General features: G+C 44.9%; 1 protein-coding gene across 1 annotated transcript in view; it reads left to right on the forward strand.

The window, feature by feature from the left end:
- The first annotated feature begins 11,029 nt into the window (after nucleotides 1–11,029).
- The window catches only part of LOC149440757 (uncharacterized), a 57,070-nt gene continuing 40,204 nt past the window's right edge, over nucleotides 11,030–27,895 (forward strand). The window contains exon 1 of the mRNA XM_089658166.1: nucleotides 11,030–11,177. Coding sequence (XP_089514292.1) covers nucleotides 11,090–11,177 — 88 coding nt within the window. The 5' untranslated portion in view covers nucleotides 11,030–11,089. The remainder of the gene's footprint in view (nucleotides 11,178–27,895) is intronic.

The following is a 27,895-nucleotide window of genomic DNA, read 5'->3' on the forward strand; positions in this document are numbered from 1 at the left end:
TTGGACCATTCTTCCAGAAGAGCATTTGTCAGGTCAGGCACTGATGTCGGGGGAGGAGGCCTGGCTCGCAGTCTCCGCTCTAATACATCCCAAAGGTGTTCTATGGGGTTGAGGTCAGGACTCTGTGCAGGCCAGTCAAGTTCCTCCACCCCAAACTGGCTCCTCCATGTCTTTATGGACCTTGCTTTGTACACTGGTGCACAGTCATGTTGGAACAGGAAGGGGCCATCCCCAAACTCTTCCCACAAAGTTGGGAGCTTGAAATTGTCCAAAATGTCTTGGTATGCTGACACCTTAAGAGTTCCCTTCACTGGAACTAGGGGGCCAAGCTCAACCCCTGAAAAACCACACACCATAATCCCCCCTCCACCAAACTTTACACTTGGCACAATGCAGTCAGGCAAGTACTGTTCTCCTGGCAACCTCCAAACCCAGACATGTCCATCGGATTGCCAGACAGAGAAGTGTGATTGGTCACCCCAGAGAACACGTCTTCACTGCTCTAGAGTCCAGTGGTGGCGTGCTTTACACCATGGCATCCGACGCTTTGCATTGCACTTGGTGATGGAAGCCTTGGATGCAGCTGCTCGGCCATGGAAACCCATTCCATGAAGCTCTCTACGCACTGTTGCGCTAATCTGAAGGCCACACCAAGTTTGAACTCTGCAGACAGTTGGCGACTTCTGCGCACTGTACGCTTCAGCATGCGCTGACCCCGCTCTATTATTTTACCTGGCCTACCACTTGGTGGCTGAGTTGCTCCACCATTGATTTCCCCAGTTGTACCCCCCCCTAGTATGTATGATGCATGCATATTCTAGGCTCCAAGTGCAGAACCTTACATTTATCAACATTAAACTTCATTTGCCACATAGTTGCCACAGGGCAGCACAGTGGCTAAATGGTTAGTACTTCCGCATATCAGTACTAGGGGTCGTTGGTTTGAACCCCAACCACGGCACCACCTGCCTGGAGTTTGCATGTTCTCCCTGTGCTTGCGTGGGTTTCCTCCAGGTACTCTGGTTTCCTCCCACACTCCAAAGACATGCTGGTAGGTTAATTGGCTCCTGTCTTAATTGGCCCTAGTATGTGTATGTATGAATGTAAGTTAGGGACCTTAGATTGTACACCCCTTGACATGAATGTACAATATATATGTAAAAGCGCTGCGCAAATTGATGGCGCTATATAAGTATTTGAAATAAATAATAAAATAGTTGCCCAATTACACAGAGCATTGAGGTCGGCTTGTAAGTTGGAGACATTCTGTAAGGACGTTATTCCACAGCACAGCTTGGTGTCATCTGTGAAGACTTTTGTCATTGTTCTGCGCTGTCTGATTTTTGGAAGGAGGTAATATCATTGGACAATAAGTTGACCTCGGGCCCTCCTACAACTTACCATGTCGGTGTGTTTGTTACGTCTGGTTGGTAATCTCCTGCCCACTGTAGCTGAGCGTACTAGTCTACTGTTCTATGCTAGAAAGGCCCGTAGCTCTGAATTGGAAGAAACCTGCTCCTCCATCTATTATGCTATGGAAGCAGATAATTAATGTTAATTTATCACTTTATAAGGATACTTACATGCATAGGGGATGCCCTAAGAAATATGATAGAGTATGGTCCAAATGGCTGGCCGAACCCTCCACTGCCTCTGACATGACTGCCCTGAGTAATATTGTATTTTATGATGTTTATTGCATTCCTCCTGGTCTTTGGGACGTAGTACATGCTCTAATGTACACTAAGATGGGAAACTTTATATCCACACATTTATTTCTAAGTTGGTGGTGATAGCCACGTGAGAGTTTCGGAAAATCTTTGGATGCAGCCTTTTGTTTTCAAATTCTCTGGATGTATGATTGACCTTCTCCACCCCTGCAAGGGTAGGACACATGTGAACCTTGTTATGTTTTTTTTTGTGTGTATGTCCTTAACATGTTAAACAGTTTAATAAAAAGATTTAAAAAAAAAAGTAAGGGTCCCAACACTGAACCCTGGGGCACAACACTGACAACCCTAGGCCTAGACCATTCAGAGTATGAATCATTAACCACTACTCTCGGAATACGATCTTTTATCCAGTTTTCTATCCATTTACATACAGATTACATACACATTAGCTGAGTGTGGGGAACTGTGTCAAACACTTTTGCAAAATTCAAGTATACCACGTCCACCGCCACCCCTCTGTCCAAGTATACCATGTAAACCGCCATCCCTCTGTCCAAGTAAACCATATCAATCGCCATCCTTCTGTCCAAGTATACCACGTCCCCCGCCACCCCTCTGTCCAAGTATACCACGTCCACCGCCACCCCTCTGTCCAAGTATACCACGTCCACCGCCAACCCTCTGTCCAAGTATACCACGTCCACCACCACCCCTCTGTCCAAGTATACCACTTCCACCGTCACCCCTCTGTCCAAGTATACCACGTCCACCGCCAACCCTCTGTCCAAGTATACCACGTCCACCATCACGCCTCTGTCCAAGTATACCAAGTCTACCGCCACCCCTCTGTCCAAGTATACCACGTCCACCGCCACCCCTCTGTCCAAGTATACCACTTCCACCGTCACCCCTCTGTCCAAGTATACCACGTCCACCGCCACCCCTCTGTCCAAGTATACCACGTCCACCGCCAACCCTCTGTCCAAGTATACCACGTCCACCATCACGCCTCTGTCCAAGTATACCAAGTCTACCGCCACCCCTCTGTCCAAGTATACCACGTCCACCGCCACCCCTCTGTCCAAGTATACCACGTCCACCGCCACCCCTCTGTCCAAGTATACCACATCCACCGCCACCCCTCTGTCCAAGTATACCACGTCCACCGCCACCCCTTTGTCCAAGTATACCACGTCCACCGCCACCCCTCTGTCCAAGTATACCACATCCACAGCCACCCCTCTGTCCAAGTATAACACGTCCACCGCCACTCCTCTGTCCAAGGCTTTGCTCACCTCCTCATAAAAAGAGATCAGGTTTGTTTGACAACTTCTGTCTTTCATGAATCCATGTTGTCTGTTGCTTAAAATATTTTTTTCCAGCAAGAACTCCTCTATGTGGTCTTCTATTAAACTCTCCAGTATCTTCCCAACTATAGAAGTAACACGAACAGGTCTATAATTGCTTGGTAAAGATTTTGACCCCTTTTTAAAAATTGGCACCACATTGGCCTTATGCCAATCCAGTGGTACTATGCCAGTCATTAAGAATCCCTAAAAATTAGAAACAATGGCTTTGTACACAATATATTGCACACAAAACTGCAGTGTTCGCAGAATCAGGCCTGATCTCTGTTAGCATTTGCCAGTAAATTTTTTTGTAGTTCAATGCAGTCCCTGATAGCCAGGCGCTCTTTTTCCCTAGGTAGCTATAAATTTAGAGTCCAAAACGTCCACCGAAAGGTACACTAGTGAAGAGGCCTACAGGATTCTGAGCATGTCAGATGAGAGTGAAGGGGAAGACTCTCTGACGCAATCTGCCTCAGAATATGAACCTGTAGACAGCAGCGGCACCCTGACAGGTAGCTCGGATGATGGAAAAGAGGTCCCTGCTAAGATCAGGCGTACCCGACCCCATGAAACTGAAGTGCTAGGATCGCATGACTTGTCTCATATGCAGCAGAGTGCCAGTACTAGTGCCGCTCTACCCTTTGGTGAATTGGTGAGCATCAGCAGCCTAGTACATTCTGGTCTTTTTGATACCAGCACTGCAGTATCACTTGGTGACGTGGCGAGTCCCATAAGTGCAGTACAAGCTGGTGCGGTGGCAAGCACAAGTATTGTCCCATAGCCACCAAGAATTTGCACACAGGCCCGTAGAGCCCCTAGTGTCCTTCCGGACGTACTTGCAAATCCTGATGGGCAGCCCACAAATTCTGCAGCACCCGTACTTCCCCCATTCACTGCCCAACCCGAAATTCAGGTGGAAACAGCAAATTTAACTACTCCCCTTGATTTTATGGAGCTGTTTTCCACAGAAGATTTGTACAATTTGATTGTGGGCCAAAGCAATTTATATGCTCAACAATATATCACCACAAACCCAAATTCAAACCTTGTCAGACCACTCGCATGGAAACCCATTACAGTTTCCGAATGTAAAACTTTTTGGGCCTAACCCTCAACATGGGCATTACAAAAAAGAATGAGTTGTGGTCGTATTCGTCCACATACCCGATTCATCATTCTCTGCTGCCATGGCCAGGCATAGATATGAGACGATAATGCGCTTCATGCATTTCAGTGCATTTCTACAAAATTCGGCCCCTCATAAACCTCCTCACTGAAAAATTTGCAGATGTGTATACTCCCCAGCAAAACATCTGCATGGATGAATCCCTCATTCACTTTACTGGCCGCCTTGCATTCAAACAGTACATCCCCAGCAAGCGTGCCAGATATGGGGTCAAATTGTATAAGCTCTGCAAGAGGGCCACAGGCTATATGTACAAATTTAGGGTTTATGAAGGAAGAAACAGCGAAGTAGAGGCCCCCGACTGCCCAGACTACATGGGGAGCAGTGGCAAGATAGTTTGGGATTTGGTGTTGTCTCTGTTCCATAAGGGGTACCACTTATACATGGACAATTTGTATACAAGTGTGCCACTATTTAGACATTTGTATAATCTTGGAATTGGCTCAGGTGGCACCGTGAGACCTAATCGCCGAGGCTTCCCCCCAACGGCTTGTAAATACCGACTTAGAAAAGGGGAGAAAGCTTGCTTGAGGAATAATGAATTGGTCGCAGTGAAGTAGAAGGACAAACAGGATGTTTTTTTTCCTGTCTTCCATTCATGCAGACGCGACAGTCCAAATTAACATGCTATCTGTTGTTGTTGAGAAGCACCTCTGTGTCCATGACTATAACCGTAACATGGCAGGGGTGGACTTCAACAACCAAATGATGAATCCGTACCTAGTTTCCCAGAAAGCTCGACACTGGTACAAAAAAGTGTCTATTTATTTATTTCAATTGGCTATATATAACACTTTTGTAATTTACAAAACAACTGGATGAAGTGGATCCTTCCTAAAATTCCAGGAAGAGATCATCACGGCCCTTTTGCATCCAGAAGGTGCTGTGGCCCAATCCTCAAATCCACACACTTTTTCTGGCAGAGATTTCTTCTCTTTTTTTTCATTCAGCCCACGGGCTGCATAAAAAAAAAAAAAAGAACATAGCATATATACCCAACAAGGACCAGCGACGTACTGTTACATCACTGGACTTTGAATGGTTATACCAGTATGATACCTACAGCTGCAGGCATCATCCTGGTATCATTTTTTTCAGCCGGTGATCAGCTTTTATGTAAAAGAAATCCTAGTGGCTAATTTGCTGCAGGATTGCTTTTACAAGAAGCAGGAGATGATGCCCTCCCCTACCCCGCTGCCTTCTACGGCCTTCTTGGGCAGTCCCATGCCATCGGGGGAACCCAAGAATGCAGCCGGTGTTTCTGCCAGCTGACCACAGAGCTGATTGGAGACCGGAATGGTGCCAATCATCTCTATAGTCCAAGAAATCGGAAGCTACCAGCATTTCATCACTTCAGTTTTGCAGGATATACACAGCGCCATTTGTAAATTGGGAAAGCATCTGATCACACCGGTCTTGGTGAGATTAGATAATGTAAGGGCAGAGAAGATATCTGGAGTCTGATATACCCCAGATTTCTCTAAAAAGAATATATGACAATGCCCATTGAAGTTATGAGATATTTGCATTCCCTGTGATAGCATCATAAGTGATAAAAAAAAAAAAAGGGACAGTGTAAAAATAATTAAAAACCTGCGTGCGCGAGCGTTGACCCTTTGCCAGTATGTAAATAGTGGTTGCACCATGCATGTGAGGTATCGCCACAAACGTCAGATCAAGGGCAGTAATTCTAGCACTAGACCTCCTCTGTAAATCTAAAATGGTAGCTTGTAAAGGCTTTTAAAACATTGACTATGGATATTAAAATGTATGCAGTTTGTCTTCATTGCACCAGGCATGTGCAGTTTTAAAGCATGTCATGTTTGATATTTTTTTACTCAGAATACTATCATCTTTTATATTTTACCAACTAATTGGCCAATATACTGTGCTTTTGTGCATTAAAAGTAAAAAAAAGTGTGTTTTTTTTGGGTTTTTTTTAAATATTGGTGACATAAAACATTGCAGCACCCACCCTTTTATTCACTAGGGCGACTGCTTTAAAAAAATATATAATGTTTGGGGGTTCAAAGTAATTTATTAATAAAAAATACAGATTTTTTTTCATGTGAACAAAAAGTGTCAGAAAAGTGGCATAAACTTCTAATGCTGGGCATAAAACGCCCCCACCCCCCAAAACGACCCCTTTTTGGAAAGTAGACACCCCAAACTATTTACTGAGAGGCATGTTGAGTCAATAGAAGAATTTATTTTTTTACCACAAGTTTTTTGGAAAATGACAAAAACATTTTTTTTTTTACACAAAATTGCCACTTAAATGATTTATTGCTCCACATTCCACGGGTATATGTGGAATTACTCCCCAAAATACATTCTGCTACTTCTCCCGAGTATGGGGGTACCATATGTGAGAGACTTTGTGGCAGTCTAGACAAGTGCAGGACCCCAAAATCCAATACTTGATTTTTTTTTTTACCAAAAACATATAGCAAAATATATTTTGGGCTAAATTTATGACATCATTTGAGTTTTTTTAGATATTTTTTATGACAGAAATGAGAAAATATTATTATTTTTTTTTTAATTTTTGGTCTGTTTTTGTATATAGCGTGAAAAATAAAAAGTGCACAGCAGATCAAATACCACTGAAAGAAAGCTCTATTTGTGTGAAAAAAAGGACATCAATTTTGTTAGGGTATAGCATTGCATGACCATGCACTTACCAGTTGAAATAGTGCAGCGCTGTATATCAAAAAGAGGCCTGGTCAGGAAGGGGCATAAATCCTCAGGAGGGAAAGTGGTTAAAATGTTTCTAAACTCCAGACTCTGCATTCACTATATCTGGTCTCCCTGGACCCTGCATTCACTATATCTGGTCTCCCCGGACCCTGCATTCACTATATCTGGTCTCCCCGGACCCTGCATTCACTATATCTGGTCTCCCCGGACCCTGCATTCACTATATCTGGTCTCCCCTGGACCCTGCATTCACTATATCTGGTCTCCCCGGACCCTGCATTCACTATATCCGGTCTCCCCGGACCCTGCATTCACTATATCCGGTCTCCCCGGACCCTGCATTCCCTATATCTGATCTCCCCGGACCCTGCTGTCACGATCGCGGTGTCAGACCCCAGCCCTTCTCACCAAACTTTTGACCGAAGGACTAGCCGATCTAAAACCACGATGTCACGTGCATAACAATGCCACACCCAGCTGCAACCTGCACAACGATTTTCCAGCTAATTGGACCACAATCGATGTACCCGCAGTCTGAGCGATTGTTACTGGGTCAGGTTATTTACACAATTAACCCTTCACACTGCCACCACCTCCTTTTTGTACAGAGAAAGAGGAAACTCGGCAATATCAGCTAAAGCACTATAGTGGTTGAGATAATCGTCTGCATAATACGGTCACCACAGGCCGATTATTCAGAGAGTTAAACAAACACAGTAGCGTTCTCTTTAGAGGCAGAAATTTGTAAATTGCAATAAAGCGCTATAGAAACAGTTAAACACTTTCAGAAGGAAAGATTTGTTACTAAAAGGTCAAACGGGTGCAATAAAAATATTTACAGAAAAGAGGTGACTAAGATATATATATATATATAAACATACAGAGACCAACAGCACAGCAAAGAGATATCAGAGAGAGGTGAAAGGGTTAAGGTACTTGCCAAAGTCCTGGGTTAGCAGATCCAAGTTTCAGAGCGAAAGGGCACGGGTCTCCCCAGGTGGTATTGATGTTAAAATGGGAGACGTCTTCAACTCTCTTCTCTTAGGCCTGACAGCCCATTTTGTAGTTCCCCAGCAGGGGGTGTCTCTGACGTCAAGGACCAATACCCCGTGTAGGGCGTGGAGGTCTGGGTGTCGACCTAAACTAGAGGCTAAATCTTGTGTAGTTCATATTTGGGCTCATAACTTTTCCTATGCACAAGTGACATTCCACCCTCGGGTAGATTATTATGCAGACATGTCTGAGGATTGATTAGAGATGAAATATGAAATTCTATACTGAACGGTTCATGAGATCTATTTTTCTGCTTTCCTATTCGAGACAAGGCAAGTGACCCATCAAATTGTTCGTCTTTTCTTAGCCAATCTGATGATATGTCTGGTTTTTATGTAAGTCTCTCATATTCCAAGATATGAGACATAGGAGAAAAATGGATTTGAAAAGTTTTTATCTGATTCTGTCACATACGCTGAGTTAGGTTTGTTAGGTTGGAATCTCTTTCAACTCCTGGGAAAGCTTGCCTTATCTCTTACGTGGTGTTACAATTTGCAGGTTCTATGGACAGGGAGGCCCCGGCTCCCTTGGGGGGCTTTATAGCTCCTATGACCCTCCTGTGACATTCCTAACTCACACACATACTGGCCAAATGTCGCTGGGTCTCTCAGAGAGGGAGGGGGGAAGAATGAGGGACCCCGCACCCTGCATTCACTATATCCGGTCTCCCCGGACCCTGCATTCACTATAACCGTTCTCCCCGCACCCTGCATTCACTATATCCGGTCTCCCCGGACCCTGCATTCACTATATACGCTCTCCCCGGACCCTGCATTCACTATATCTGCTCTCCCCGGACCCTGAATTCACTATATCCGCTCTCCCCGGACACTGCATTCACTATATTTGCTCTCCCCAGACCCTGCATTCACCATATCCGCTCTCCCCAGACCCTGCATTCACCATATCCGCTCTCCCTGGACCCTGCATTCACTATAACCGGTCTCCCCGCACCCTGCATTCCCTATATACGCTCTCCCCGCACCCTGCATTCACTATATACGCTCTCCCCGGACCCTGCAGTCACTATATCTGCTCTCACCGGACCCTGCATTCAATATATCAGCTCTCCCCGGACCCTGCATTCACTATATCCGCTCTCCCCGGACCCTGCATTCACTATATCCGCTCTCCACGAACCCTGCATTCACTATATCTGCTCTTCTTGGACCCTGCATTCACTATATCTGCTCTCCACGAACCCTGCATTCACTATATCTGCTCTCCCTGGATCCTGTATTCATTATATCCGATCTCCCCGGACCCTGCATTCATTATATCCGGTCTCCCCGGACCCTGCATTCATTATATCCGGTCTCCCCGGACCCTGCATTCATTATATCCGGTCTCCCCGGACCTTGCATTCATTATATCCGGTCTCCTCGGACCCTGCATTCATTATATCCGGTCTCCCCGGACCCTGCATTCATTATATCCGGTCTCCCCAGACCCTGCATTCATTATATCCGGTCTCCCCGGACCCTGCATTCATTATATCCGGTCTCCCCGGACCCTGCATTCATTATATCCGCTCTCCCCGGACCCTGCATTCACTATAACCGGTATCCCTACACCCTGCATTCACTATATATGCTCTCCCCGGACCCTGCATTCATTATATCTGCTATCTCTGGACCCTGCATTCACTATATCCGCTCTCCCTGGACCATGCATTCACTATATCCGCTCTCCCCGGACCCTGCATTCACTATATCCGCTCTCCCTGGACCCTGAATTCACTATATCCGCTCTCCACGGACCCTGCATTCACTATATCCGCTCTCCACAGACCCTGCATTCACTATATCTGCTATCTCTGGACCCTGCATTCCCTATATCCGCTCTCCCTGGACCATGCATTCATTATATCCGCTCTCCCCGGACCCTGCATTCACTATAACCGGTCTCCTCGCACCCTGCATTCACTATATCCGCTCTCCCCAGACCCTGAATTCACTATATCCGCTCTCCACGGACCCTGAATTCACTATATCCGCTCTCCACGGACCCTGCATTCACTATATCCGCTCTCCATGGACCCTGCATTCACTATATCCGCTCTCCCTGGACCCTGCATTCGCTATATCCGCTCTCCCTGGACCCTGCATTCACTATATCAGCTCTCCATGGACCTCGCATTCACTATATCCGCTCTCCCTGGACCCCGCATTCACTATATCCGCTCTCCCTGGACCTTGCATTCACTATATCCACTGTTATCGCATACTGTTAGACAGGTTAATTCGGTTTGTTTGCAGGCTGGCTGGCAGCTGGGAACTGTTCTCTTTTGTTGTTTGACATGCGTCGCCCGTCCATGTGTTCATTGCTGTGAAGGCCAGTTATAGACGGGGCAGTGGCAATTTTTTGTAACTATCTTGGTTGCAGCGCAGAAGTAAAATGTATAAGTTATTCCCGTTTCCTGTAGCAGCCGGGTGTGTCTGTGTAAAACTCAACACCGCTGACATATGCCATTCATCAGTGGCAGCATAAGGCTTATGGAAGTAAAAAGCACTTTGAAAGGTAAGCAGCAATTTTTTTATTTTTATGTGAATGGGAACATGCAAACGTGGAAATACACTTTTAGGCTTAGTTCACATATATGCATTTTGCGTTTGATGCTTTTTGCAGTTTGTTTTGCGCTTTTCTACACACTTTTTTGCCGTACTTTGTTCAGCTTTTTTTTTTTCAAAGTGGAATTTTTTTTATTTCTGGGCAGAATAAAAATGCAAAACGTGGCAAAAACGCACTACCATGTATTTCAGCAGCTTCTCCATTGAACTCATTGGTAGCAAAAACGCTGCTTTTTGCTTTTAAAAAAGTCCCCTCCCCTTTTCAAAAACGCAGAAGTTCAAAAAAGCATAGCTGTGAACATGTCCCATAGGAAACCATGTTAAATTAACTGTAGTGCGTTTCTGCAAAAAGCACTAAAAAAAAACACATTGGTGTGAACGGAGCCTTAAATAGTCCTCGTTGAGACTGCAGTACTTGTATGCGGCATTAGATAGCAGCAGACGTCATTCCATCCTGACAAAGTGAAAGTGAAATCGGTTTAGTCGATGAAGCCGAGCACTCCTGCAGGGTGGGGTTCAGTCGATTCATATGGGTCTCAGTAGAAATAACTCAACAAGATGTGTCCTGGGGAAAAGTTCCAAGTACGGACCGCAATGAAAGTTCTGATTCTAATCAGCTTTCCCTTCCTAGGCCATACGCAAATGGGTGAGTCTATCCTGCATATCAGGAAGAGCAAAGGGTTAATGGTCACAGCGTGAATACTGGGAGCTATGCAGGGCCGCCATATTCTAGTGTAGTATTCCGTGTTATACTTCTAATGGTATGTTATTGTTACTTTACTGTCCTTTATCCTTGTGTTAGGCCTCATGTATACGGACAACTTGGTCTATATACACTCACCGGCCACTTTATTAGGTCCACCTGTTCAATTGCTTGGTAACACAAATTGCTAATCAGCCAATCACATGGTAGCAACTCAATGCATTTAGGCATCTAGATGTGGTGAAAACGACTTGAAGTTCAAACCGAGCATCAGAATGGGAAAGAAAGGGGATTTAAGTGACTTTGAACGTGGCATGGTTGTTGGTGCCAGACTGGCTTGTCTGAGTATTCCAAAAACTGCTGATCTACTGGGATTTTCACGCAAAACCATCTCTAGGAAAATTGAGACTCATCAATCCAGGGAACGTTTTTCCAATATTCTCTTGTCCAATTTTGGTGAGCCTGTGCATATTACAACCTCTCCTGTTCTTAGCTGACAGGAGTGGCACACGGGGTGGACTTCTGCTGCTGTAGCCCATTTGCTTCAAGGTTGGATGTGTTGTGCGTTCAGAGATGGTATTCTGTATACTTTGGTTGTAACAAGTGGTCATTTGCCTTTCTATAATTTCTAACCAGTCTGCCCATTCTCTTCTGACCTCAACAAGGCATATTCCTCCACGCAACAGCCGCTCACTGGGTATTTTCTGTTTTTCAGACCATTCTCTGTAAACCCTAGTGATGGTTGTGCGTGAAAATGGATATGCCGTTCCTTGAGAGCGCATGCGCCAGTGAGGTCACCAGCTGCTGTAAAAAGTAAACATCTCCTGAATGGTGCACATTTAGGAGCAGGCCTGGACTGGCCATAGGGCAAACTGGGCATTTGCCCAGGGGACCAGGACTGTCTGGATTGGAGGGGCGGCAGGGTGGCACATAGAGGAACTGATCCGTGCATTTCTCGGTTCCTCTGTGTGCCCTGGCTGCCCCTCCAATCCATCTGATAGAGTCCTGGGCTCCTGTATGCACCCCCCGAGGCCACCCCCCCTCACCTCCTGCAGTGCTGCCACCGGGTTCCCCTTCCCTGCAGCTGCTGCAGAGCATCTGTCAGTAAATTCTCCAGTGCTGACAGTCCCTGCAGACAGGAGAGGAGAGAGAAAGCTGGTTCTGCCACTCCTCCTCCTGCCCTCTCCTCCTGTGTCTGCCCCACCAACACTTCCCACCAGCTTTGTGTCTTCTTTCTTTCTTTCTCTCTTTCTTTTTTTCCCTCATTCCTACTTTCTTTCTTTCTTTCTTTCCCCCGTTCCTTCTTTCCCCCTTTCCTTCCCTCCTTCCTTCTTTCCCTCTTTCCTTCCCTCTCTCTTTCCTTCCCTCTTTCTATCGCGCCTTCCTTCTTTCCCTCCTTTCTTCTTTCTCTCTTTTTTCCTCCTTCTTTCTTTCGCTCCTTGCTTCTTTCACTGCTTCTTTCCCTCATTCCTTCCTTCCTTCTTTCTATCCCTCCTTCCTATTCCTCTTTCCTTCTTTCCCTCCTTCCTTCTTTCCCTCCTTCCTTCCTTATTTCCCTTCTTACCCTCCTTCCTTCTTTTCCTCTTTCTTTCCTTCTTTCCCTTCTTGCTTATGTCCGTCCTTCCTTTTTTTTCCCCTCCTTCCTGCTTTCCCTCCTCTCCCTCTTTCTTTCCCTCCTTCTTTTTTTGCTCTTTCCCTCATTCCTTCTTTCTTTCTTTCTTTCCTTCTTTCCCTCCTTCCCGCTTTCCTTCTTTCCCGCCTTCTTTCCTTCCCTCCTTCTTTCTTTTCCTCCTTTTTTGCTCTCTTTCCCTCATTCCTTCTTCCTTTCTTTCTTTCATCCTTCTTTCTTAAAATTAAAATATTAAATTGTAAAAAATAAAAATAAAAACCTACTGACACTAGTGGCGGAACTACAATCGCTCCCTGGTGTTCCGCCACTGGGCTCTGAGGAAAGGGTTTAGGCTGCTCAGTCCAAAATGCCCGGGCCTATTTTACTGTCGCAGTGCGGGCCTGTTTAGGAGACATTGACTTTACCTATAGGTAAGCCTTACCTATAGGTAAAAATAAACAAAGTGACTTTACCAAATGCCCAGCATGATGTGTTATAATGGGGATGAGTTAATTAAATTATTGAAATACAGAGATCTAGCAATGTGATCACAGGAACTAAAATCAGGTATGCATGACTAGTGTATAAGAGACATGCTAGTTAAGACCCCCTACACCACCGTCTCACTCTCTCACATACCCCCTTAACATACTATTAAAGGAAAACAACAACGATTGGAGTAAAATGGCCATCCCAGCCTTTTATTAACAATTCAACTTCAATACACAAAACATTCCTTAAAACAGAAACATACAGGAGAAGTTGTTGGTCTTTGAAGGCACCAAACAAAAACTGAAATTCCCCTGCGGAACCTATATTATAACTAGGCCTCCAGCCACAATGCACCGGCTCGGAGACAAAAACATACCATCCGCAGTGCAGAACCTTCACCTTTCAGTTAAACCTCGGTTAACTGGAATGCACCCGGGCACACCATACCACCGATGGGTCCCAAACATTAGCTTTAGCTCAGAAGTATGTGCCGCCTCCAAAGATCAACAACCGCCCTCCGAAACCAGAACAAAAACCGGGAATCGAAAAAACACCCACACACACCCCAAGGGAGGGCGGGAGGGAAGCTTGTTGCACTGCTGTCTCCTCCTGCACTGAATTGGATGACCCTCCCATCCACACCCAAAGGTTTTGAAGACCCCACCCTGCACACCCATCACCAATTAGGTAACTTGTCCATATTCTAACTCCACCTTTTTTCTTTAACCCTTTCCTGTCTTTCCTACCCCCCTCTTAACCTAGTCATGTCTGCCCTGTGCTATTTTCCTTTTTCTTCCTTTTTGCTATGGGCAAAATTTACTAAAAATGTAATTAACATGTAGATAGGGGAGGGGAAGGCAGAACCAGGGAAGACAAAATATATTTGAGTTGTGGTCCCAAAGTGGGATGATAAAAGACATTCTATTGAGTACTCAGGGGTTCTCTTCTATGACGGGTGAGGTGTTGATTGCAGCAGGGAAAACAGATTTACAGTTCTCTCAGGATTGGTGGTGCTCATTTGGGACACAGAATTCAGAGGCTCAGAGAGACTTTGGGTGGTAAAAAACCTCAAACCTAAGTACAGGGACTTTGATCTTGAAAGGGTTATCCCAACTGCAGGAAAGGCTTGAAAATTAACAGGAAGGAGGCAGCACCTGTTTGTGAGGTGGAGCAGAGCGGTACGCAGCCTTGTGAGTAATGAGACATGGTCTGTTGAGCTCCTGTAGCCCAAAGTGGATGGGAACCTTACACCCTGGTGTAGGACTGGTATACTAGCGGTTAACCATTGTATTTCAATATACCAGAATCATGGACTGTTTGTGTTTAGTTTTGTTTGCCTGGTTTTGAAAGAACAATAAAGACTTTTACAAGCAGCTGACTGGTAATCTCAGAATCCCCATATTACAATATGCAGATTAAACTTCAGCCTAAAATGTTTATTTTTTATCGGCTATTTAATATGTTATTTGTCTCAATAATGGATATTTCTGCAGAGATCGAGCGATATTGTGTCACCAGAATGCTGCTTATCGATTGGTTGCAGTGTTGCTGCAATGCAGATTTAGTGTGTATATATGTTGGTATTCGACGTCTGTCATTCATGCCGCCCATTGAAGACATTGGATGACGAAATGCGTAGGGTGGGGCTTAGTGGATGGGACATCAGGACGCTCCTCGAGACTGTTGGCTGTGATCACAGTGAGCGAGGCTCGTCCCTGCTTTAGCTTTTTGAGACTGATATTGCTGTTATTGCTGGTGTCGGTTGGACACCTTTCTTGTGAGTGCATATTCTAGGCTACAATAAAAATTATCCTTGTTTTAATATACTGCACCATGATACTCTTCTTTGATTCCCCGAGCATTTCCAAAGTTATGAAGGCATGATGACCACTTGCAGTTAAAGCTGTTCCATGTGTGCTGATTTGGCTGATTGCAGTCTATTGCTCCTGGATACTCCAACAGATCATCACTCCCAGAGCAATTGCTATTTTTGCTGATTTATAATTTGATCAGCAAATAGCTCTGGCGAGTTTACCCATTTCATTTGGTGGTGGATTTTTCTACACGGTGTTTATTCTTGTTTAAGAGATTTTTTAATCACTTATTTTTGTGTTTGGATTTATATATGAATTACGGACATTTATAAATATATTTTTTATTTTATTTATGTATTTATCTGCATTTTCATGTGATTTGGTATTTAGCGCATTCCTTTATATATTTTTTGTCACTTGCCTTTTCTTTGGTTAGGTTTGCAGCTTTATAAATAATTTATTGGCGCTGTGTCTATATATTTTATACTAAAATGTTTATTTCTGGATTTGTAGAGTCTCTACATATAGTAGAAAAACAGATATGAGTATGGGGGTATGTTTAACATCCTCAATATGACATGCTTGGATCTGAGCAGCCAATCATGGGCCCAAACACTGTACATGGAGGGCTGATGGCATCTACTTGTGTAAGATCCAGAGCTTGCGTAAGATCCAACACCAGAGCTTGCGTAAGATCCAACACCAGAGCTTTTTCATTGTGGGCTCCTACAATGGGGAGGGGGACATGGTGAGTATAACTTGCTAACTGGGCTACCAGGAGGCACCAGTGTGACCAATGGTTACATGTATTTGCTAATTTTGTCTAGTATTCAATAGAATTGTTACATTGTATGTCTGGTTACAAAGATGTACATGTAGCATTACCCCCTTAGGAGTTGCTGAGTTTTTTCAGGACTCCCTGTCTCTCTGAACCCCGCTCGGAAAGCCCAACCCCTGCTGACACCACTGTACTCTGCTGACCAGAGTAGAGTATGACCAGAAAACAAACTCATACTCAAATTAGAGTGAACTGGTATGTAGTTTATGATAAGCTTTTATTTATTTTTTTTTTTACAAGAAAGAATGTTTACTGTAAAAGGAGAATGAAAGAACATTACAGCTGAAATGCAATGCGATTGTTTGACATGGTAGTGTGAGGGGAAGCCTGTAAGAACTAGATGATGTGTCCAGGATGGGAGGTATATTTTTCCCAGATTCATGCTCTACACAGACTGGTTTTCCTTTTGTGCTGTGTAGTGAGTCTGTTTCAAACCTTTCTGCAATCCAGGAAACGTCCAGGCTATTACAGATGCTCCTTTCCACTTTCCAAAATGGCCGCTGCATCACTTCCGGTTCCCGTGTGCGTCTGACGTCACTTCCCTTGACGCGTTTCGTCATCGGACTTAGTCATAAGGGATACGATCGTCAGACAAGGAAGTCCTATTTGTACTCCTCCTCTATATGGCGCCGAGGCATGGGCCGCCATATTAAAGAGGGGAATAATGCCCACACTGTCCGGTACTAGATCCCAGGAATAACATAAAAGCGGGGAATTTCCTATATATGCACCGCAATACTCCTAGATATAAACAGTCTCAAATACATCCTACATCAAATATATAAATACCCGCATAATAGCATAGCTTTTCTAAACTCTATAAAATCTCCATACAATCTCTATTTCCATTTTGGAAAGTGGAAAGGAGCATCTGTAATAGCCTGGACGTTTCCTGGATGGCAGAAAGGTTTGAAAAACCTATTTAAGGCGGTTTTAAAGGCTATGTTAATGTGAACATTTAAATTAAATTAAAGCTATTTTATGGTGTTTTTGGTGGTATTACACTATTTATTCCTCATATATGGGCATCTTGATGGAGCATGGTGTGAGGAGGTACATGGAATACTATTGCTGATGGACCCAGGTGTCATCGTGGGAGTGTGGTAATTGTGCTGTTCTCCTCATATTTGTTATTTAACTGTGCATTGTATCACCAATTCTTATTTCACCACGTTTGTTTCTATGTCTTGATCTGTTGCTGCCATCTGCTGGCCATAATTTGCATGCTGCATGCCATTGTTATTGCTAGTAACGTTTTTTCTCTGCTGGGCGTGGTTTTAGGCAAGCCTTGGTTCTGGTCACTTCCTGCAGCCATTTTATGTGCTATATAGCTGTGTGACAGGACATGCAATACCCTGGGCTTGTGAAGGCATCAGTTTTTGACCAGCAGTTAGCCTCAGGAAAGATATAACAGGACAGCATGAATACCTCTACTACATTACAGTATTGTATCACTGTTTGTCGCTGTATTTGGACCAAATAAACCCACGCTGATTTCATTCCCGTGTATACGTTTGGATCCGTCTAACCTGAGCATCTGCCGGTCCGGTCTGCTCCACTGCTTGGATACGAAGGTAGGAAGTTACACAGCCATTATCAGTTATACCTTCATTCGCCTTCATGTGGGGACAGAACAGTCAAAAACTGCCTTAAAGTCTGCACCCCGCTACAGATTCCCTCAGAGTCCAGTACCACACTCAGGAATCTCCCTAACAACAGGCCCACTTGCAGCAAATCTGCCCTGCTACAGTGCATGTTCCACAAGCCTATGCGGAAGCACTGCACATACGCAGTATCTATACTCTCGCCTGGAAATCCTCCACAACTCGCCAAGCCACTCTTTACATCCTATATTAACCTTTGCTCGCATAATAGAAGTACTGTTTATGCACGCTTCTTACATTGTTGTGGCCGCGCCAAAACCCCGCAATTCACTCTAAACATCTTAGAAATTTTATCAAAGTGACCTATCGGAGCCGTGCTGCGATTTTCAGCGCCCAATTCAAAAGTTCATTTTCTTAAAGAGACAGCGCACCTTAAGTCAAAATGGCCGAAAAGGACTTTGCACAGTTCCCCAGTGATGAACTAAAGCAAATGCAACCTGATGCTGATCATTATGAAGGGCAGGGAACAGAATCCACACTTCCAGCAGAACAAGTCGTGCGACCAAGACGCTCTCTCAAACCGACGGTAAAGGTCATTGAAAACTATCACACCACAAAAGATGAGCTATGTGATAACCTGGAGGAGCAATGGGAACGAGTTTCCTCCCTCATGTCTGGACTTAAATCCTCCTCAGGTGATGCCACAAGCTTACAAGTTGCCATCGGGCGGCTGGACACAGCTCAAGAAAGATACAAGAGACTGTCCACAAGGTATATAACCTTTCTAAAAGACTCTAATATCGATGAAGCCCTATCAGAACTGAGCAAGGCAGAATCAATAGCCAGACAAAGAGACGTCATGGTGCTGGATGTTAAAGGTAAAGCGGAACTCCGTATCTCGCATTTGCAAGAAACTAGATCACACAGATCAAATTCATCTAAACATTCCTCTCGGTCATACAAATCATCGTGCTCAAGAAGCTCAGCCTTGAGCGACAGATTACTAGAGGCCCGCATAAACGCAGAGCAATCCAAAGCGAGACGCTCCTTCACAGAAAAAGAAGCTCTTGCAAGAGCAGAGGCAGAGGCCAAGAGGGCAGAGGCAGAGGCCAAGAGGGCAGAGGCAGAAGCAGAGGCCAAGAGGGCAGAAGCAGAAGCAGAGGCTCGAATAAAGATTTTCGAATCAGAGATGCAGGAGGAAATTGCATTAGCTAAAGTAAGACTACTTGAGCAAGCATTGAGCCAAGGTCTTGATCCAGTCTGCTCGCTACCACAGGAGATAGATGATCCAGTTGATCGCACCAGTGACTATGTACTGAATCAGGTATCTGCGCCTCCCCCAGTTTGCAGTACCGTCCAAGCCAACAACACTGAAACCTCTAAGTCAGCTCTACCTGCGGTACCAGTGCCACCCACAGCACCCGAGCAACCTAATAACCGTTACCCGGATGTGCCCTCTCAAGGACGGTTGTTACAGAAAGATCGCTATCAGGCGTTTTCTGGCCTACCTCCACAGCTCAAGCAGCAGTCATCACAATCCACAGAGGCTAAACGAAAGCTTAACCCTGCAGCTACATCATTCTACCCGGAAGCATCTCACCCCTTTACGCCAGGCAGCCCATACGCCCCAGGGGCATCACAAGTCATCATGGCAACAAGCAGTGAGAAATCAGATATGTCTGAGTTTTCCAGGTTTATGGTGAGCAGAGAGCTAATCAACACCAGTCTCTCAAAATTTGATGACCGTGCAGAGAGCTACAGAGCTTGGAAGGCAACCTTCAAGGCCGCCATCGCTAACCTCAACCTAACCGCAGAGCAGGAGTTTGACCTCTTGATCAAATGGCTGGGCCCAGGCTCCACAAATCGTGTCAAGAGCCTCAGAACTGTCTACGTGGGACAAGCAGAAGCAGGTCTCGCTGCCGCCTGGCAGAGACTCGAACGTACCTTCGGCAGTGCAGAAGCAATAGAGAAGGCCCTATTCAAGAGACTGCAGAACGTTCCAAGGATCAATCTCAAGGATGTCCAGAAGCTTCAGGATTTAAGTGATCTGCTCATGGAACTGGAGCTTGCCAAGGGTGACCCTCGTCTGTCCGGGCTGTGCTACCTGGATACAGCTCATGGAGTGAACCCAATTGTCGTGAAGCTACCATACAGTCTGCAAGAAAAGTGGGAGGCATCAGTCTCAAGGTACAAAAGAGAGCATGACGTCACCTTTCCCCCATTTATTCACTTCTTTAGGTTTATCGATGAACAGTCCCAGATGAGGAATGACCCCAGCCTCAACTTCCTGGAGTTCAACACTACAGCTTCAGCAACATCATCATCAAGGTATGAAAGCATCATGCATAAACACAGAGACTTCAAGAGCAGTGTGAGTGTTAGAAAGACTAACCTACCATCTCCTGCAGTACCCACGGGTAAACAGTACACCACCTCATCAGGAGATAAGACCTTCAATCGTGAATGTCCCATTCATAAAAAACCACACTCTCTGAACAAATGTAGAGGGTTTAGATCCAAAACCATACAGGAGCGCAAGAAAATCCTCACCGAGCTCGGGGTATGTTTCAGATGCTGCGCTTCATTGGAGCACATGGCTAAGGACTGTAAATCTGTCATCGAATGTGAGGAGTGTCATAGTGAAAGACATGCCTCAGCTATGCACCCAATCCCACTCTCCAGAGATTCACCCACTGCCGTCACCACCAGTCCTGCTCCAAGTCATGGCAGGGAGCCGCAAAATTACGCTAACGCAGCGACTGCTGTTTCCTGCTCATGCTTGGATGTATGTGGGGAGGGCCAGTGCGAGAAATGTTATGCCCGAATATGCCTGATCAAGGTCTACCCAGAGGGACTACCAGAAAAGGCAGTAAAAATGTATGCCATCATTGATGACCAAAGCAACCGGTCCCTAGCAGGTCCTAAATTCTTTGAAGCCTTTGGAATAAAGGGACCATCTGAACCCTATACCTTAAACACCTGCTCGGGCCGCATAGAGACTAGCGGCAGAAGGGCACAAGGATTCATCGCTTCTCCTGTCAGTGGGGATACGGAAATACCCTTACCGACGCTGATCGAATGTGATCAAATACCCAACCATAGGGATGAGATTCCTACCCCAGAAGCTGCATTTCACCAACCTCACCTAAGGCACCTAGCCAACGTTATCCCACCTATGGACATCAACGCCGAGATTCTACTCCTGCTCGGCAATCTAAGGGTACACAAGGTGCGTCAACAGTGTAATGGTCCTGACTATGCGCCATATGCCCAGAGACTGGACTTGGGATGGGTAATCATAGGAAACATATGCTTAATTCAACCAAAAATCGACTCCTTCAAAACGTACGTGCGTGCAGATGGACGCACAACTTGCATTAAGCCGTGTCCTCATCACTATGAGGTGAAAGAGAAGTCTCCAGGCCTCGTACAACTACCTGACGTCATTACTCCCCTCTTTGCAGACAACTTGGGGAGATCAGTCTTTCATACAACCAAGGACGACGATAAAGTAGCCTTGTCAGTAGAGGACAGAGAATTTGTCGAGATAATGGACAGTGAGTTCTTTAAAGACGAAACCAATCACTGGGTTTCTCCATTACCCTTTCGAGCTAACAGGGTAAGACTCCCGAACAACCGGGAACAAGCTCTGTCTAGATTTAACTCTCTTCAGCATACCATGAACAGCAAGCCTGAAATGAGAGAACACATTGTTGCCTTTATGGATAAAATATTCCGTAACAACCATGCAGAACCAGCTCCATCCTTAAGGAAGGACGACGAGTGCTGGTACTTGCCTTCATTCGGAGTATATCATCCACGAAAACCTAATCAAATTAGGGTTGTCTTTGATTCAAGCGCCAAACATCAAGGTGTATCTCTTAACGATATTCTTCTCACAGGTCCTAATCTGACTAATAACCTAGTCGGAGTGCTGATGAGATTCAGGAAAGAGCTTGTCGCCATCACTGCTGACATTGAACAGATGTTCCATTGTTTTGTAGTCCGAGAGTACCACCGGAATTTCCTCAGGTTTCTGTGGTACAAGGACAATGACACCAACGCAGAGATGATGGAGTATCGTATGAGGGTACATGTGTTTGGAAACAGCCCTTCACCAGCCGTAGCGACTTACGGGCTTCGGAGAACTGCAATAGAGGGGGAATCTGAGTATGGTACAGATGCCAAAGACTTTGTGGAAAAAGACTTCTACGTAGATGACGGGCTCAAATCGCTACCAACTGAAGAAGCGGCTATCGATCTGCTCAAAAGGACTCAAAATATGTTGTACCAAGCTAAACTTAGACTAGACAAAATTGCTTCAAACAGCCTAACCGTAATGAGAGCCTTCGAGCGAGGTGATCATGCACCTGGATTCAAAGACATTAACCTGGGACTGGACAGTCCACCTGTGCAGAGGAGCTTGGGCCTCAGATGGGATCTCTCGGCTGACTACTTCGGTTTTCAAATAAGTTGTGCAGACAAGCCATTTACAAAACGTGGTGTCCTATCAGTGGTAAACAGCCTATTTTGATCCGCTGGGATTTGTAGCGCCCATCGCCATACAAGGTAAATCCCTACTAAGACAGCTTTCTGAAACCATCAAGGATTGGGATACCCCACTTCCCTCCGATAAAGAGTAAAAATGGGAAGCCTGGAAGCAATCTTTGTGTGCTTTGGATGAGATCCACATCCCAAGATGCTATATTAAAACCTCACTTACTTCTAGCGTAAAGAAGGAACTCCACGCGTTCTCGGACGCCTCCACAGAGGCCATAGCAGCGGTCGCCTATCTGAAGGTCACAGAACCCAACAAGCAAAATCACGTTGGATTCGTCTTTGGTAAGGCTAAGTTAGCCCCCAAGCCTGATCATACTATTCCCAGACTTGAACTCTGTGGGACTGTGTTAGCAGTGGAGATTGCAGACTTCATACAAGAAGAACTAGGTGTCAACATAGATGAAGTTCAGTATTACACAGACAGTAAGGTCGTTTTAGGTTACATCCACAATCAGATGAGACGATTTTATGTTTACGTCAGTAACCGCATAGAGAGAATCAGGAGGTCCTCCAAACCTGAACAATGGTACTATGTACCATCCGAACTTAATCCAGCAGATCATGCCACTAGACCTATGTCTGTAGGTTCCTTTACTAACTCTACTTGGCTTACAGGTCCGGAGTTTCTGCTAAGACAGGCGGACGAATGTGTACAGGAAGTTTTCAGCATCCAGGAACCGGATAATGATCCAGAAATCCGCGCTGAAGTCAGTGTATTGGTCACTGGAACAAAGCAAACCTCCAGCCTCGGTAGCCAGCGCTTTGAACGTTTCTCCAGTTGGATGAGACTCGTCAGGACTATCGCAAGGTTAGTGCACATTGCGAAATGTTATCACAATACTCACGAAGATAAGGATTGTCACGGTTGGCACGTCTGCCATAAACCCTTCTCTGCGGAGAACATCTCTCATAGTGAGTCCCTCATAATACGTCACGTCCAACAAGGGGAATTCAATGTAGAATGGAAGTGCTTGTACAACAAACAGCAGATTCCAATAAAAAGCCCTCTTGCCAACTTAAATCCAGTTATTGACAGTTTTGGCTTGCTCAGAGTTGGTGGTCGTTTGAATCAAGCCCACCTAAGAGTTGCAGAACAAAATCCTCTCATCATTCCCAGCAAACACCATATCACCGTCTTGCTGATCCGACACTACCACAAAAAGACTGAACTTCAGGGCAGGCAAATCACTGAGGGCAAGTTACGGTCTGCTGGCCTTTGGATTATACAGTCATGGCCGAAATTGTTGGCACCCTTGATATTTTTCCTGAAAATCAAGTATTTCACACAAAAAAGGTATTGCATTAACACATGTTTTGCTATACACATGTTTATTCCCTTTGTATGTATTGGAACAAATATAAAACAGAGGCAGAAAAGCAAATATGACATAATGTCACACAAAACCCCAAAAATGGGCTGGACAAAAGTATTGGCACCCTTAACTTAATATTTGGTTGCACACCCTTTGGAAAACATAACTGAAATCAGTCGCTTCCTATAACCATCAATAAGCTTCTGACACCTCTCACCCGGAATTTTGGACCACTCTTCCTTTGCAAACAGCTCCAAGTCTCTCTTATTGGAAGGACACCTTTTCCCAACAGCAATTTTAAGATCTCTCCACAGGTGTTCAATGGGATTTAGATCTGGGCTCATTGCTGGCCACTTCAGAACTCTCCAGCGCTTCTTTGCCATCCATTTCTGAGTGCTTTTTGACGTATGTTTGGGGTCATTGTCCTGCTGGAAGACCCAGGATCTTGGACGCAAACCCAGCTTTCTGACACTGGGCCCTACAGTGCGACCCAAAATCCTTTGGTAATCCTCAGATTTCATGATGCCTTGCACACAGTCAAGGCACCCAGTGCCAGAGGCAGCAAAACAACCCCAAAACATCATTGAACCTCCACCATATTTTACCGTAGGTACTGTGTTTTGTTCTTTGTAGGCCTCATTCCGTTTTCGGTAAACAGTAGAATGATGTGCTTTACCGAAAAGCTCTATCTTGGTCTCATCTGTCCACAAGACGTTTTCCCAGAAGGCTTTTGGCTTACTCAAGTACATTTTGGCAAACTGTAGTCTTGCTTTTTTATGTCTCTGTGTCAGCAGTGGGGTCCTCCTGGGTCTCCTGCCATAGCGTTTCATTTCATTTAAATGTCGACGGATAGTTCGCGCTGACACTGATGCTCCCTGAGCCTGCAGGACAGCTTGAATGTCTTTGGAACATGTTTGGGGCTGCTTATCCACCATCCGGACTATTCTGCGTTGCAATCTTTCATCAATTTTCCTCATCCGTCCACGACCAGGGAGATTAGCTACAGTGCCATGGGTTGCAAACTTCTTGATAATGTTGCGCACTGTGGACAAAGGCAAATCTAGTTCTCTGGAGATGGACTTGTAACCTTGAGATTGTTGATATTTTGCCACAATTTTGGTTCTCAGGTCCTCAGACAGTTCTCGTCTCCTCTTTCTGTTGTCCATGCTTAGTGTGGCACAGACAGACACACAATGCAAAGGTTAAGTGAACGTCTCTCCTTTTTATCTGCTTTCAGGTGTGATTTCTATATTGCCCACACCTGTTACTTGCCCCAGGTGAGTTTACAGGAGCATCACATGCTTGTAACATTCTTATTTATCCGCAGTTGTGAAAGGGTGCCAATACTTTTGTCCAGCCCATTTTTGGAGGTTTGTGTGACATTATGTCGAATTTGCTTTCTTTCCTCCCTTTTTTTGTTTTGTCCCAATACACACAAAGGGAATAAACATGTGTATAGCAAAACATGTGTTAATGCAATACGTTTCGTGAGAAATACATGATTTCCTGGAGAAATATCAAGGGTGCCAACAATTTCGGCCATGACTGTAGGTATGAAAAGACGTGTGGCCCAAGTATTGCATGACTGTGTTCACTGTCGCAAAGCTAGAGGAAAACAACTACACCAACAAATGGCAGATTTGCCTGCGGACAGACTATGTACAGAGCCGCCTTTCACCTACGTTGGCCTAGACATCTTCGGGCCATGGATGGTGTCCGCACGCAGGACCCGTGGCGGTCACGCAAACAGTAAGCGTTGGGCTGTACTATTTACTTGCATGAGTGTGCGAGCCGTTCACTTAGAGGTCATAGAATCCATGGACACATCCAGCCTTATTAATGCCTTAAGACGGTTCTTTGCAATCAGAGGACCAGTGAAACAGTTGAGGTCTGACCGTGGAAGCAACTTCATTGGAGCCTGTAGAGAACTGAACATAGACACCAAATCCATTCAAGATCACTTGGCGGAAAAGGGTTGCACCTGGATTTTCAATCCTCCTCATAGCTCCCATATGGGGGGCTCCTGGGAGAGAATGATCGGGATCTCACACAACATCTTGAATTCTATGTTGATGGATGTAAACTCTTCAAGACTTACACATGAGACTCTAGTCACCCTTCTCGCTGAAGTTTCAGCCATCATCAATTCTAGACCCCTCGTGCCAGTATCTATGGATCCTGAAACACCAGCCGTACTGACTCCAGCTATCCTACTTACCCAAAAAACTGAGATTACACTAATGCCTAGTGGAGAATTTACTCATGCGAATATCTACCAAAAACACTGGAAACGTGTACAATACCTAGCTGATTACTTCTGGAACAGGTGGCGAAAGGAGTATCTCAATATTCTTCAAGGAAGAAGAAAGTGGCAACACCACAAACCAAACCTAAAAGAAGGTGACCTCGTGTTGATGAAGGAGCAACATACCGTACGGATTGACTGGCCTATGGGACTAATTACAAAGGTTCTTCCTAGCAAGGATGGCACGGTCCGTAAAGTGGAGTTGAAGATCTTCAGAAAGGGTGAGCTTAAAATGTTCGCAAGGCCAATTAACGAACTCATTTTGATACTACCCATCGAGAACATTCCTGCTGGGTGAACTCTACTGAACTTGAACTTTGTGGTTCTTCTCTATTCCAACTCGGAGTCTACTATATTGTTATGTTTATTGCATTCTAACATGTTCTTTGTTACAGGTTGTTTTATATTTTATGGACATTCGTCATAGTGAAATCCCTTATGGAATTTCAGACGGGGAGTGTGCTGTTCTCCTCATATTTGTTATTTAACTGTGCATTGTATCACCAATTCTTATTTCACCACGTTTGTTTCTATGTCTTGATCTGTTGCTGCCATCTGCTGGCCATAATTTGCATGCTGTATGCCACTGTTATTGCTAGTAACGTTTTTTCTCTGCTGGGTGTGGTTTTAGGCAAGCCTTGGTTCTGGTCACTTCCTGCAGCCATTTTATGTGCTATATAGCTGTGTGACAGGACATTCAATACCCAGGGCTTGTGAAGGCATCAGTTTTTGACCAGCAGTTATCCTCAGGAAAGATATAACAGTACAGCATGAATACCTCTACTACATTACAGTATTGTATCACTGTTTGTCGTTGTATTTGGACGAAATAAACCCACGCTGATTTCATTCCCGTGTATACGTTTGGATCCGCCTAACCTGAGCATCTGCCGGTCCGGTCTGCTCCACTGCTTGGATACGTAGGTAGGAAGTTACACAGCCATTATCAGTTATACCTTCATTCGCCTTCATGTGGGGACAGAACAGTAATCCATGTGGATCTCTCCAGGAGGGCTATGTTTTCATTGCTGTGTATCTGGATGGCAATAAGGCAAGATAGTTATTGATTATTGGTAAGGGTATTCACTCCTTACTTGAATTAGAAGTGCACACTGTTTTGTTTGACTTTTGGCACTGAAGAGTGATTCACATACACGTTTTGTTTCACTTATTTTTCACTGAATAAGGGTCACTTGTGTGATACACACTAGAGTGAATTCACATACTGTTGATAAGATTATTTTATAAAGGATAATGCACTATGTATTATTTCTTTTCCTTTTGAGGTAACACTTGTTGTGGAAGCAATTGGGAGGCTCAATTAATTTGAATCACTTATATTTCACAGGAGGGACATTTGTGTGGTTTATTATATTTGAATTTGAATTTTGGACTTTATTTTTCACCTTTTTATTTTTGCTTTGTGGGATTTATTTATTTATTGATATATTTATTTTTGGCATATTTATCATCATTATCATTTGCATCTTCAGGGGTGAACGTGGAGATTATGCTATAAGGGGATTGATATTGTATTAATTTTGGAAGTGGAACTATAATAATATTTTTGGGAATTGCTAAAGTATAAGACCTACCCCAAAAATAAGACCTAGTTGTGAGCAGGGCTTTTTTTTCAGCTGGAACATGACGAAACGCCATTCTGCCTTCTCCGGCACTGGCCCTGCGCACACCCATATCTACTGTCTCTTATAAACACAGAAGTGCAGCTGAAGTGACAGCACCATCCGCTCCCATAGAACCTCCCTTCCTCTGTACTCACTGTGGGACAGGGAAGGAACAGATATCTGCAGGTGCAGTATGCAGTGTGTTTAGGGGCAGGGCATCTCCTCCTGCAGCCTAATGCATGGAAGCCGATGCCCCAGGGGTGATCACCGGCCCGTGGGGAAGAGGTGGAGCGGTGAGTAAGTTTGCTTGGTGCACTCTGTGGGAAGATAGGACCCGAAACAGGAGTTACTATAGAGAGGGGCCAGCTGCTGACAGCTGTGTTTTGCAAAGCTAGCTAACCATATGAGGGCAGTGGAGGAGGGGGGATGTGCAAAGGTGAGCTGCAGTCAGGTGTTGCAGAGGTAAGTTGAGTCAGGTGAGTTGCAGACAGGGTGCATAGG

Source organism: Staurois parvus, unplaced genomic scaffold (genome assembly GCF_062004578.1).
Source record: "Staurois parvus isolate SC_StPar_1 unplaced genomic scaffold, SC_StPar_1.0 ptg001054l, whole genome shotgun sequence".
Classification (NCBI taxonomy): Eukaryota; Metazoa; Chordata; class Amphibia; order Anura; family Ranidae; genus Staurois; species Staurois parvus.